General features: G+C 34.5%; 1 protein-coding gene across 1 annotated transcript; it reads right to left on the reverse strand.

Moving 5' to 3' along the window:
- Positions 1-4,961: 4,961 nt before the first annotated feature.
- On the reverse strand, positions 4,962-9,323 carry LOC134690097 (uncharacterized). Its single transcript, XM_063550069.1, has 3 exons — positions 9,031-9,323; positions 8,368-8,432; positions 4,962-5,296 (listed from the first exon to the last, which is right to left on the reverse strand). The coding sequence occupies exons 1-3, from the start codon at positions 9,321-9,323 to the stop codon at positions 4,962-4,964; spliced, it is 693 nt and encodes a 230-aa protein (XP_063406139.1).
- Positions 9,324-14,190: the final 4,867 nt, after the last annotated feature.

A 14,190-nucleotide genomic window follows, 5' to 3' on the forward strand; every position in this document is an offset into this window, starting at 1 on the left:
ATTTTTGAACATAGCGCCCTTCGATACCTAGCGCAAAAGAAGCGCTTGTTTCTCCTCTACAAGACCTATATAGTCATATCCCGTGACACCCCCCATTATTTTTCTCTAGAACTCCTGGAATAGGCCGACCCTACCCCCATTTTTTTGACATTTTTTTCGAATTTTGAGCTCTAGTTTCAGATTTTTAAACATAGCAGCCTTCGATACCTGATGCAACAGAAGCGCCTGTTTCTCCTCTACAAGACCTTTATAGTCATACCCCGTGACACCCCTCATTATTTTTCTCTAGAAGTCCTAGAATAGGCCGACCCCCCTAATTTTTTGACATTTTTTTTCAAATTTTGAGCTCTAGTTTCAGATTTTTGAACATAGCGCCCTTCAATGCCTAGCGCAAAAGAAGCGCCTGTTTCTCCTCTACAAGACCTATATAGTTATTCCCCGTGACACCCCTCATTATTTTTCTCTAGAACTCCTGAAACAGCCGACCCTACCCCAATTTTTTTGGCATTTTTTTCGAATTTTGAGCTCTAGTTTCAGATTTTTGAACATAGCGCCCTTCGATACCTGGTGCAAAAGAAGCGCCTGTTTCTCCTCTACAAGACCTATATAGTCATACTCCGTGACACCCCTCATTATTTTTCTCTAGAACTCCTGGAATAGGCCGACCCTACCCCCATTTTTTTGACATTTTTTTTCGAATTTTGAGCTCTAGTTTCAGATTTTTAAACATAGCGCCCTTCGATACCTGATGCAACAGAAGCGCCTGTTTCTCCTCTACAAGACCTATATAGTCATTCCCCGTGACATCCTCATTATTTTTCTCTAGAAGCCCTGGAATAGGCCGACCCCCCTAATTTTTTGACATTTTTTTCAAATTTTGAGCTTTAGTTTCAGATTTTTGAACATAGCGCCCTTTAATACCTAGCGAAAAAGAAGCGTCTGTTTCTCCTCTACAAGACCTATATAGTCATATTCCGTGACACCCTCCATTATTTTTCTCTAGAACTCCTGGAATAGGCCGACCCTACCCCAATTTTTTTGGCATTTTTTTCGACATTTTGAGCTCTAGTTTCAGATTTTTGAACATAGCGCCCTTCGATACCTGGTGCAAAAGAAGCGCCTGTTTCTCCTCTACAAGACCTATATAGTCATACCCCTTGACACTCCTCATTATTTTTCTCTAGAACTCCTGGAATAGGCCGACCCTACCCCCATTTTTTTGACATTTTTTTTCGAATTTTGAGCTCTAGTTTCAGATTTTTGAACAAAGCGCCCTTCGATACCTGTTGCAAAAGAAGCGCCTGTTTCTCCTCTTCAAGACCTTTATAGTCATACCCCGTGACACCCCTCATTATTTTTCTCTAGAAGTCCTAGAATAGGCCGACCCCCCTAATTTTTTGACATTTTTTTCAAATTTTGAGCTCTAGTTTCAGATTTTAGAACATAGCGCCCTACGATACCTAGCGCAAAAGAAGCGCCTGTTTCTCCTCTACAAGACCTATATAGTAATTTCCCGTGACACCCCTCATTATTTTTCTCTAGAAGCCCTGGAATAGGCCGACCCCCCTAATTTTTTGACATTTTTTTTTCGAATTTTGAGCTCTAGTTTCAGATTTTTGAACATAGCGCCCTTCGATACCTAGCGCAAAAGAAGCGCTTGTTTCTCCTCTACAAGACCTATATAGTCATATCCCGTGACACCCCCCATTATTTTTCTCTAGAACTCCTGGAATAGGCCGACCCTACCCAATTTTTTTTGGCATTTTTTTCGACATTTTGAGCTCTAGTTTCAGATTTTTGAACATAGCGCCCTTCGATACCTGGTGCAAAAGAAGCGCCTGTTTCTTCTCTACAAGATCTTTATAGTCATACCCCGTGACACCACTCATTATTTTTCTCTAGAACTCCTGGAATAGGCCGACCCCCCTAATTTTTTGACATTTTTTTTCAAATTTCGAGCTCTAGTTTCAGATTTTAGAACATAGCGCCCTACGATACCTAGCGCAAAAGAAGCGCCTGTTTCTCCTCTACAAGACCTATATAGTAATTTCCCGTGACACCCCTCATTATTTTTCTCTAGAAGCCCTGGAATAGGCCGACCCCCCTAATTTTTTGACATTTTTTTTTCGAATTTTGAGCTCTAGTTTCAGATTTTTGAACATAGCGCCCTTCGATACCTAGCGCAAAAGAAGCGCTTGTTTCTCCTCTACAAGACCTATATAGTCATATCCCGTGACACCCCCCATTATTTTTCTCTAGAACTCCTGGAATAGGCCGACCCTACCTAATTTTTTTTGGCATTTTTTTCGACATTTTGAGCTCTAGTTTCAGATTTTTGAACATAGCGCCCTTCGATACCTGGTGCAAAAGAAGCGCCTGTTTCTCCTCTACAAGATCTTTATAGTCATACCCCGTGACACCACTCATTATTTTTCTCTAGAACTCCTGGAATAGGCCGACCCCCCCTAATTTTTTGACATTTTTTTCAAATTTTGAGCTCTAGTTTCAGATTTTTGAACATAGCGCCCTTCGATACCTAGCGCAAAAGAAGCGCCTGTTTATCCTCTACAAGACTTATATGTAATTCCCCGTGACACCCCTCATTATTTTTCTCTAGAAGCCCTGGAATAGGCCGACCCCCCTAATTTTTTGACATTTTATTCAAATTTTGAGCTCTAGTTTAAGATTTTTGAACATAGCACCCTTCGATACCTAGCGCAAAAGAAGCGCCTGTTTCTCCTCTACAAGACATATATAGTCATATCCCGTGACACCCCTCATTATTTTTCTCTAGAACTCCTGGAATAGGCCGACCCCCCTAATTTTTTGACATTTTTTTCAAATTTTGAGCTCTAGTTTCAGATTTTTGAACATAGCGCCCTTTGATACAAGCACAAAAGAAGCGCCTGTTTCTTCTCTACAAGACCTATATAGTCATACCCCGTGACACCCCTCATTATTTTTCTCTAGAACTCCTGGAATAGGCCGACCCTACCCCCATTTTTTTGACATTTTTTTCGAATTTTGAGCTCTAGTTTCAGATTTTTGAACATAGCGCCCTTCGATGCCTAGCGCAAAAGAATTGCCTGTTTCTTCTCTACAAGACCTATATAGTCATTCCCCATGACACCCCTCATTATTTTCTCTAGAAGCCCTGGAATAGGCCGACCCCCCTAATTTTTTGACATTTTTTTTCAAATTTTGAGCTCTAGATTAAACAATGTCATAAAAGGTGCTATATTTTACAGGGTAGGACTACTTTTACATACGTTCTAAATTGAAGAGGGTGCATAGGTGGCCCTACACCTACAAATAATCCGTTGATAGATGCAGAGAGTTATTGTGGTACTGAATATTAGCCTAAAAAGTTAATCGACTTGTTAAATCAATAGATTGGATAAAAACCATTTCAAAATTGAGTTAAAATTGCTATATTTTAACTGATTTTCCGCCTTTTTGAATATTTTTTTATTTAACGGCCGTTGTTGTCTTATTCTGTTTTTTGGTTTCTCGATATATCGCCTTATTGTTCGCTGGCTTATTGTTCGCTAGCTATTGTTCGCTAGCTTCTGCCTGGTCCTTAATTCACCCTTTTTTTCAACATTGGTAAAATGTTGTATTGTCGTAAGTAATGAACTAGAAGGAAGGGGAAAAAAAGTTAAAAAAAGTATACGGTTTTCAATAAATGAATTATAACAAAACTTTAATCGCAGGCTGCTATAATTGCATGGTGCATTCCATCTGTCATTGTAAATTTTTCATATCCTAATTCAACCCTAATACAAATATATCCGACACTCTGCAAGCATAGATGCAAGTAAATAAAAACATCTTTACCCTTGATTAATTTGATTTGAATTGTATAGACAATTTGCTTGACACATAACTTGTCGAATTACAACCATGAAATAAAATTATTATTATAAACCGATCTTGAAAATTATTTTCCCAGTCATTTGAAGTTGCTTGCTTTTAAAATATTCCAATCTTCTCTTGAACCGTCCGTTTATAATACGGGGTTGCATTAATTCAATGAAACTATTTTTGTCGCTGTTTCCGATAACTCTTTCAGTTACCTCCGTTTCATGCAAAACATGCACCGTGGTTTTTTTCTTCTTCAACAAACAGCATTTTTTTTAAAATTTTACCACGCGATTCGTTCTAAGTATCAAGAATATAGAACAATGGAACAAATTTTCGACGTTTGGACAAAATGGCTACCGTTTTTTAATGTTTCGTAGCATTTTATTCCTGTAAGACCGAAACATGCAGTTAATAAAAAAAGAATCTATGTTCTTTTCGTGTATCTAACTTTTGTTTTGGTAAATTATGAATTACGTATTGAAATATCAGGTAAAAAACCCGCATTAATTACTTGGACAAAAGAAATATCAACATGGACAAAATGGCTACCGCTTGAAAAACGACTGTGTAGAGATGGTTTTATGCAATCTACAAGTTTTGAACTCACGAACAATGAGGCAAATTGTTCTTTCGGTAGATGTTATAATTATCTCACATTTTTTAGACATATTTAGCTATGTCTACTTATAAAACTACCTTTCAGCCGCTAAGTCAACGAAAAACGTCATTGGACATTTTTCTTATTCCAGCTTAATATGCAGCCACCGAGTCAAACGAAATTCGACAAAAGAACGGCTTTACTTTAACCAAGAACTGACACACTTCGTTGCTTCTGCCATGTTTCGGGAAGATCAGAGAATAAGAAATAGGATCACTATACATAAGAGATAAAACAGTTGTTCAAAAATGTAACGTTGGACATCCGTTTTTTCACATAGCTTTGTTGTTTTCATCCTCAGATATACTAGATATTACTAAGCATATGACCAAGAGCTATAAGAACATAAAGGAAAACATATACTGAATTAGTTTCTATAGTGGTTAGTGTTTGTAAACATTTTATTTTGTTTTGCGGAGGAAATTTCGAAGATTCGGTTTCAAATCGTAGGGGTTGTAGGAACAGCTTGCGTGACGTTTAATAGTCTTTGTTGTAAGTCTTCATGAGTCACACATTCTTCAATAATGTGCATGGCATGTTCAAAATATTCCTTCTTTATCTGAATAACATAGTGGCATTTTAAATCTGCTCCCCCTCCTGTTTGGTCATGTATTTCGTTGCCTCTTCTGCGTCTAAATTGCTGGTGGGAGAGTCGTCTTGTTGACACAGTTGCTTCCCCAGTGTATCTACATGTTATATTTTCAACATAACCCCTTGTTGTCAACAGATGAAAGGCCTTACACAGATTTGCTGGTACTCTCCCTACTTGTTTACCTGAATAATAATATAAATCAGATATAAATAATATGAATATTTGTTTTACATGAAATTAGAATCATGAATTGTCTATATTCAATTTTCACAAAAGTGATGTTAGTACAATAGCTATTCAAATATGTTAGGAAGTATGGAACGCCATGACTGTCTTCTGATGTTGATTGTTTAATATGTTCGGTGCTTGATGCAATATGTTCAGTAGTATGTATATTATGTTCAGTAGATTATCTATTATGTTCAGTAGATTTCCTATTATGTTCAGTAGTAATTACATTATGTTCAGTAGTTATTACATTATATTCGGTGCTTTGGTGATTATGTTCAGTAGTTTCATTATTATATGCAGTGGTATTTAAATTATGTTCGGTACTTCTGACGTTATATTCAGTACATTTTACATTATGTTCAGTACTTTCGACATTATGTTCAGTACTTTCGACATTATGTTCAGTAGATTCAATATTATTTACAGTACATTATGTAATACCTTCAGTAGTCCCGGTTTCTTTATATTCAGTAGATTATTCATTATGTTCAGTAAAAGCATCGGTGTTATATTCGGTTCGTGCACCTTTATATTCAGTGGTTGTATCATTATGATGATGTAGTAAAAGTCGGAAAGCCAATAACGGAAATTGTCGGAAAAAACGAACACGGATATTTTTGACGGACGTTTTATTCATGAACACCTTTACACCGCGCTGAAGTACGTCCATTATTCATAGTTCATTATTCAAAATTCAATAATGAATAATGAAATAGTTCACTATTCACTATTCGATGTTTAAAAAATGAATAATGAAATAGTTTATGTTTCATCATTCAACTTGAAGCGGAAAATAGTGAAATAAAAAAATGAATAAAAAAAAATGACTGTGACACTATAGCTATATCCCGTATTTCTAAATTCGTCTTTCTGGTATTATCCAACAAATATTCAAATTAATATAAAAAAAATAGATAAAAACACTCTTTTAATTAACATATTTATCTAGTTTCTAGTTTCAGAGGATAAACTAGCGGATTTTCGTAACTATTTTGATCAGAAATTCCTTGCTTAATTGTAAGGACGACCTGAATACCAAAACATATTTTTTTCAAAATTGAAATACTCTACGTGGTTTTTCTTTTCTAATTTTCACTGGACCTTTGCTATTCTTCGTCATTTAATAAATTATAGATAAAACAAATCGATTGTGCCGCAATGACAATTAGATGGGTTACGGAGGACCTAAATGCCAAAATACGCGTGCAAATAAAGAAATAGCCAATTTTGAATTAACCCGAATAATGTCAGTCGTTATATTCCGCTGATCTCCGTTTAATCTTAGATTGCTACATTTCTACCTCGATAGGCAAAAGGCTGCTAGAGGGCGCAGAATTATTTGAGTTAATTTTGAATAATGAAATAGATATTTTGAACGCTTATTAGAGGAGTAACGAAGGATTTAAATATCGAAATACGCGTGAACATTGAGGAATAGCCAGGCGCGGATCCAGAGGGGGGTTCTGGGGGTTGTAACCCCCCTTTTTTGGACGAATAATGCATTTGAATTGGGACATTTAGTTGGAACCCACCCTTTTTTGTCCTGGGTTAGGACCCCCTCCCCTTTTGAAAATGGCTGGATCCACCCCTGAATAGCTTATTTTGAATAATGGAATGGACTGCTGCAACCCTTCAGTCCCTAATCAAGGCAAAATTCATACACAAAATTAAAGCTTTTTGATAGATGAATAGACTGGGTATACACGATATGTGCCGCAATGACCATTAGAGAGGATACAGAGGACCTAAATGCCAAAATACGCGTGAAAATTAAGAAATAGCCAATTTTGAATACTGAAATAGATATTTTAAATAATGGAATGGAATGCTGCGACCCTTTAGCCCCCAATTATAGATAAACATTATACCTAATTCAAAAGCTTATTACGAGAGGAACAAAAGGTTTATAGTCAACATGTTCCGCAACGCATATTAGAAGGGAATTTAAATATCAAAATACGCTTGAACATGAAGAAATAGCTTATTTTTAATAATGGAATGAATTGCTACTACCCTTTAGTCCCTAATCAAGGTAAAATTTATACACCAAATTAAAGCTTATTGATAAAGGAATAAACTGAGTATTAACGATATGTGACGCAATGACAATTAGAGGGGTTACGGAGGACCTTAAATAATTATTCAAAATTGGCTATTTCTAAATTCTCACGCGTATTTTGGCATTTAGGTCCTCCGTAACCCCTCTAATTGTCATTGCGGCACAATCGACTTGTTTTATCTATAATTTATTAAAGGATGAAGAAAAGCAAAGGTCCAGTGAAAATTAGAAAAGAAAAACCACGTAGAGTATTTCAATTTTGAAAAAAGACTCAGACTCCTCTTGAATTGAATTTTAAATGTACGTATTGTATTGCGTTTACTTTTCTACATTGGCTAGAGGTATAGGGGGTTGAGATCTCATAAACATGTTTAACCCCGTCGCATTTTTGCGCCTGTCCCAAGTCAGGAGCCTATGGCCTTTGTTAGTCTTGTTTTATTTTAAGAAATTTCTGATCAAAATAGTTACGGAAATCCGCTAGTTTATCCTCTGAAACTAGAAACTAGATAAATATATTAATTAAAAGAGTGTTTTTATCTAATCTTTTTTATATTAATTTGAATATTTGTTGGATAATACCAAAAAGACGAATTTAGAAATACGGGATATAGCTATAGTGTCACAGTCATTTTCTTTTATTCATTTTTTTATTTCACTATTTTCCGCTTCAAGTTGAATGATGAAACATAAACTATTTCATTATTCATTTTTTAAACATCGAATAGTGAATAGTGAACTATTTCATTATTCATTATTGAATTTTGAATAATGAACTATGAATAATGGACGTACTTCAGCGCGGTGTAAAGGTGTTCATGAATAAAACGTCCGTCAAAAAATATCCGTGTTCGTTTTTTTCCGACAATTTCCGTTATTGGCTTCCCGACTTTTACTACATCATCATAATGATACAACCACTGAACATAAAGGTGCACGAACCGAACATAACACCGATGCTTTTACTGAACATAATGAATAATCTACTGAATATAAAGAAACCGGGACTACTGAAGGTATTACATAATGTACTGTAAATAATATTGAATCTACTGAACATAATGTCGAAAGTACTGAACATAATGAAAAATGTACTGAATATAACGTCAGAAGTACCGAACATAATTTAAATACCACTGCATATAATAATGAAACTACTGAACATAATCCCCAAAGCACCGAATATAATGTAATAACTACTGAACATAATGTAATTACTACTGAACATAATAGGAAATCTACTGAACATAATAGATAATCTACTGATCATAATATACATACTACTGAACATAATGCATCAAGCACCGAACATATTAAACAATCAACATCAGAAGACAGTCATGGCGTTCCATAAGGAAGCATTAAGTTTAAGAGCTACGTGTATCGAAATCATTGTTATGATCATTAGGCATCTATACTGGTCTTTTTAAACTGTTGCACTTCTATGAAAATAAAGATAATGACGAATAATTGTTTAACAACCAGTGGCAGGTCAGGTGCATATTAAGGATTAGAACATGATAACGAGAAATAAGAAACCCTACTTTTGTACTAGACGCTTGGACAGATTTTTAACAGTTTGCAGGAACAAATTATTTTGGATCCAGGCCAACTAGTCTTTGCTTTTACTCATTAAAGCCCAATGTCATGTGCTTGGCCATGTTGGCAGAAAAGCAGCAAATATTTTGTGGTGGATTACCATCTTTTGTTACAGAATCATGAAGATGCTGAGGGATGTGCTGCAGTGTTGGAACTGACACCTTCATTGCATGTGGATCATATGGATTGTTAACCTCCAATTCAACATTCAATGGAATCTCAACATGTGGCCGCAAACGAAAAACATGATAGCCTTTTATACTCCAATCAAATTTTATAGGTCTAACATTTATATTTTGTCTAACAATTGAACTGCATGCCATGATCAAGAAGATACAAAATATAGCATTTGGTTTATGGTATGGACTACCAAAACCTTTTTAAAACTTGAGGTTATGGTAAACCCTAACTAGAAAGGTAATGGACCTTATCAAGAGAAATGAAAAATAATTTCTCCCACCCTCAAAATGCACAGTTATGGATATCCATAACTATGAAGGTTATGGGTTACCATAACATTGTAGAGGCTTCTGTTCAAGTATGGTAAAAATCACGGATAGTTTATCAATCTAAAAAAAACTTTAACTGCAGACTGTATGTTATGTTAACTGGAAGAAAAACTAAGTCCATTTATAAGTAATAAACGGAAAAACAGGTACAAAATTTTATTAAAATTTCCTTCTAGATACTAGATACTTTGATCAGAAATTTTTTTTTCATAACGTTAACCACAGAGTGAATATAATGTTTCCTGGCAAAAAAAATAATTCCATTTATAAGTAAATTGATTTTTTTTGTCAAAATTTACTTCTGGATACTATCTTATGATCAGAAACCAGCTTGTGTCCAAGTTTGGTAGAAATCCAGGATAGTTTAAAAAATTATCAAAATTTCAAAAACTTTAACCAGAGTGTATATTTGTGGCCGCCGCCACCGCCGACGTCGAGGATCCCTTTGTCTCGCTTTTTCAACAAAAGTCGAAGGTTGTACAAAAATTATACAAGACTAACGAAGGCAAGAATCTCCTGACTTAGGACAGGCGCCAAAATGCAGCGGGGTTAAACATGTTTTATGAGATCTCAACTCCCCTCTAATGCCACTATGCGTTGAAGAAAAAAACCAGACAAAATCAAGACAGTAAAACTCAGTTTAAAAGAAGTCGGAGTATGTAACATGTCCATGCAATGTTTATCACTCAAAGGTTGAAACAAACAGCATGCTTTTAAAATTAAAATCACATTTGGAGAACTATAAAAAGATAATAACTTGATTAGTTTGTCAAATTAAACAAAAACGTCTTAACAGGTTCAGCCGTCTTTTTGTCTGATGTCTGTGCCTTTGGTTTGGTTTTTGGTGTATTCAAATCTCATTCTCAATTCTCATAAACTTTTTCAAAATTAAATATTATCTACTGTTGTCTTCCTTAAAGCCTTTTACGAAACGTTGTTAAATATTGCTCTGTTCAAAATTATAAAATATTTTAATATAATGATTGATCGTCTAGCTTTGCCTATAATGGTATTTCACACACAGGTGGTTTTTGGAGGTAAGCACTTTTATTTCCTGTAATGTGATGCAATTTACTTTGTTGAATGTGAACTGAAATAACATGGAGATATATGTACTTTTAGCTTCCACAATGCTGTCTATGGTTTACCGATTGTTTTCTTTTGATGATTATATTATTTTCCAGATATATTTTTCATTATTTGCTTAAAGTACTTTAGTATGTAAATGCCTTCTGGATTTCCTTTGAACTTCATACATTGATTTGATTTGATCGAGATAGAAAAAGTGAACCTTTCTTTTGCTCTGAAGCTGTAAGGCATAACACATTACATAGTAACTTGATGACATCTGCGATTCGATCTTTAAATCGGCTTCAATTAAATTAAACCGCCTTAAAAAGATGTATATACTTGTTATTACCCTTATTGTTTGCATATGAGATCAATCGGTTTTTGTTATTATGAAAATATTCGTAATAAAAGATATCAATGGGTGGGTGATTTAAAAGGCAATATGCACAAAATCTTGTTTGGTTATAACTGCGTCATAACTTAAATTGTTGAATTCATTACTGTATGAGCCTGATCATATTCAAAATTTATCACTTGAGTGACGCACATATGTAAAAACACTATAAAATAAATAATTAGATAGGTTCGCGAAAAGAAATTATCCTCTCTGAAAAAATAAATGTTTTTTTTTATAGAATTTCTCTCTTTGTACGGTTAGACGATCAGAAGTGGTAAACGTTTCATGTTTGACAGCTGTAGGGACTTAATTAATTAAGCGCTATTATAAAATGCACATAATAAACATTGATTTTATAGTATATGTCTCGCCTGCGACGGAATACACATTATGCGATACACGTACACGTAACTATCAATCCGGCGGCAGAGGCAACTAATTGTATATACAGATGCTAGGATGTTGTTTTGTCTGTCTCTATGTCCATTGTCCTTGTTGTGTTGGTCAATTGTGCAATCTATCTTATTTACCGATTGTTTGGGCTTCCATCGTACAAACTTTAAACACTTTCAAGTTTGTACAATCTTTGTAAAGTTTATTCATCTTCATATAAACCTGAATCAATACGTCTACACGTCATTCATAGTTTTCTATTTCATTTTACTAAAACACTCAAAAACTCTTTTAATCTCAAAACTTGAATTAATTTTTAGCTAACCTGGCCCGAAGGGCCAAGTGAGCTTTTCCCATCACTTTGCGTCCGTCGTCCGTCGTCGTTTACTTTTACAAAAATCTTCTCCTTTGAAACTACTAGGCCAAATTGAACCAAACTTGGCCACAATCATCATTAGGGTATCTTCTTTTAAAAAATGTGTCCAGTGACCCGGTCAACCATAAGATGGCCGCCATGGCTAAAAATAGAACATAGGGGTAAAATGCAGTTTTTGGCTTATAACTCAAAAACCAAACCATTTTGAGCAAATCTGACATGGGGGTAAATTTGTTTATCAGGTCAAGATCTAACTGCTGTAAAAATTTCAGATGAATCGAACAACCCGTTGTTGGGTTGCTGCCCCTGAATTGGTAATTTTAAGGAATTTTTGTTGTTTTTGGTTATTATCTTGAATAATATTATAGATAGAGATAAACTATAAAGCCAAAAATGTTTAGCAAAATCAGATTTACAAATAAGTTAACATGACCAAAATGGTCAGTTGACCCCTTTAGGAGTTATTGCCCTTTTTAGTCAATTTTTAACCATGTTTCGTAAATCTTAGTAATCTTTTACAAAAATCATCTGAAACTACTGGGCCAAATCAAACCAAACTTGCCCACAACCACCATTGGGGTATGTAGTTTAAAAATTGTGTCCGTAACCCGGTCAACCAACCAAGATGGCGGCAATGGCTAAAAATAGAACAAAGGGGTAAAATGCAGTTTTTGGCTTTTAACTCAAAAACCAAAGCATTAAGAGCATCTGCCATGGAGTTAAATTGTTTATCAGGTCAAGATTTATCTGCCCTGAAAGTTTCAGATGAATCAAACAACTCGTTGTTGGGTTGCTACCCCTGAATTAGTAATTTTAAGGAAATTTTGCTGTTTTTGGTTATTATCTTGAATAATATTATAGATAGAGATAAACAGTAAACAGCAATAATGTTCAGCAAAGTAAGATTTACAAATAAGTCAACACGACTGATATGGTCAGTTGACCTGTTTTGGAGTAATTGCCCTTTATAGTGTTTTTTTTTATATTTTTCATAAATTTTGGTAGATTTTTAGAAAATATTTTCCACTGTAATAATAATTGTAGCAACAAGAATGTTCAGTAAAGTAAGATCTACAAACAAATCACCATCATCAAAACACAATTTTGTTATGAATTTATCTGTGTCCATTGTTTAATATGCACATAAACCAAGGTGAGCTACACAGGCTCTTGAGAGCCTCTAGTTATTTTAATGCTTTTACTTTCTACTGTATTGTCCTTTATGACAAACATTCGATTTTTTTAACTACTTTCTAAAATACGATTATGAAAATCAGTATGTATAGATATAAATGATACAAAAACTTTCTTCGTTCATTTATATTAGGACGATCTTATTGAGTAACGGATGTAGATTACTTGTTTAAAGTACATGTAATCTACATATATAAGTCGATAGAGATGGCACGTGGTATGTCGCTGTCCATGGTAAAACGTCTTGAAAGCTGAATAAAATGGCAACAAAACAAGGAAATGACAATAATATACTTTGTAATTTAATCGTTACATATTAATTAGTAATTATTGTACAATGATATCTATTCCAGTGCAAACCGTGATATTCTAGTTTTTATCTACCATTGAGATCATATCTTTGTTTTACATATCATGTTTTACATGAATTAAGAAATAACAAGGGTTTCAGCTTGAAAATAAACTTCAACTTTATTGAAAAGCACTTTACGCCCATATGGGCCAATGGCTTAAAACATCATAATATACAGTTTACAGAAAACAATGAAAATAAACAATGGAGACACCTTGAACTATAATTCTTGTCTTTTTAATAAAGGCAAATCATCAAAAAAAAAATGATAATTCGTATGAAGACATAACTATAATTTTATTCTCACAATATCTATATTATGTCGCGGTTTTTGGACTTTCATCCCTATGTACAATCTCTTTATAATTTATCATGGATTATATAAATCACACATAGTGGATAGAGCAGATTGCTACTTCGATAAAAAATTGACAGACAAGTAATAAAATCTGAACTAACACGTATAACTAAGGCCGTGTTCACATTGTTTTAATTGGTCTAAACGAGAGGGTGACATTCAATTTTTTTCCTCTTGCTCAGCCATGGGAAAGAGAACATGTCTCCCTGTCTGAGGAAATAAAATATTTTGTCTTGTCTTGTCCCTCGAGCTCGTAATAGCCAATCAAAATCTGTCATTTTAACATGAAGTATAATAATACCTAATAACGCCCATTTAGTTTGCCTCGGTGAGTTAATTTTAAGGGCTTGGCTGTATACTTTTTTCTATTTTTGTTGTTCTCTTTTCTTGATCTACTCTTGTCTAGTGTTCACAGCAGTAATGGTGTGTTTCTGAGAGAGACAAACAAAAGGAGGTAATTGTAAATTGTATTTGGACTTATTTACGCAAATTCTTTAAACTATAATGTTGGGTTTTTTAAGTATTATGATTAATGATAAC

The sequence above is a fragment of the Mytilus trossulus genome, chromosome 11 (genome assembly GCF_036588685.1).
Source record: "Mytilus trossulus isolate FHL-02 chromosome 11, PNRI_Mtr1.1.1.hap1, whole genome shotgun sequence".
Taxonomy (NCBI): domain Eukaryota; kingdom Metazoa; phylum Mollusca; class Bivalvia; order Mytilida; family Mytilidae; genus Mytilus; species Mytilus trossulus.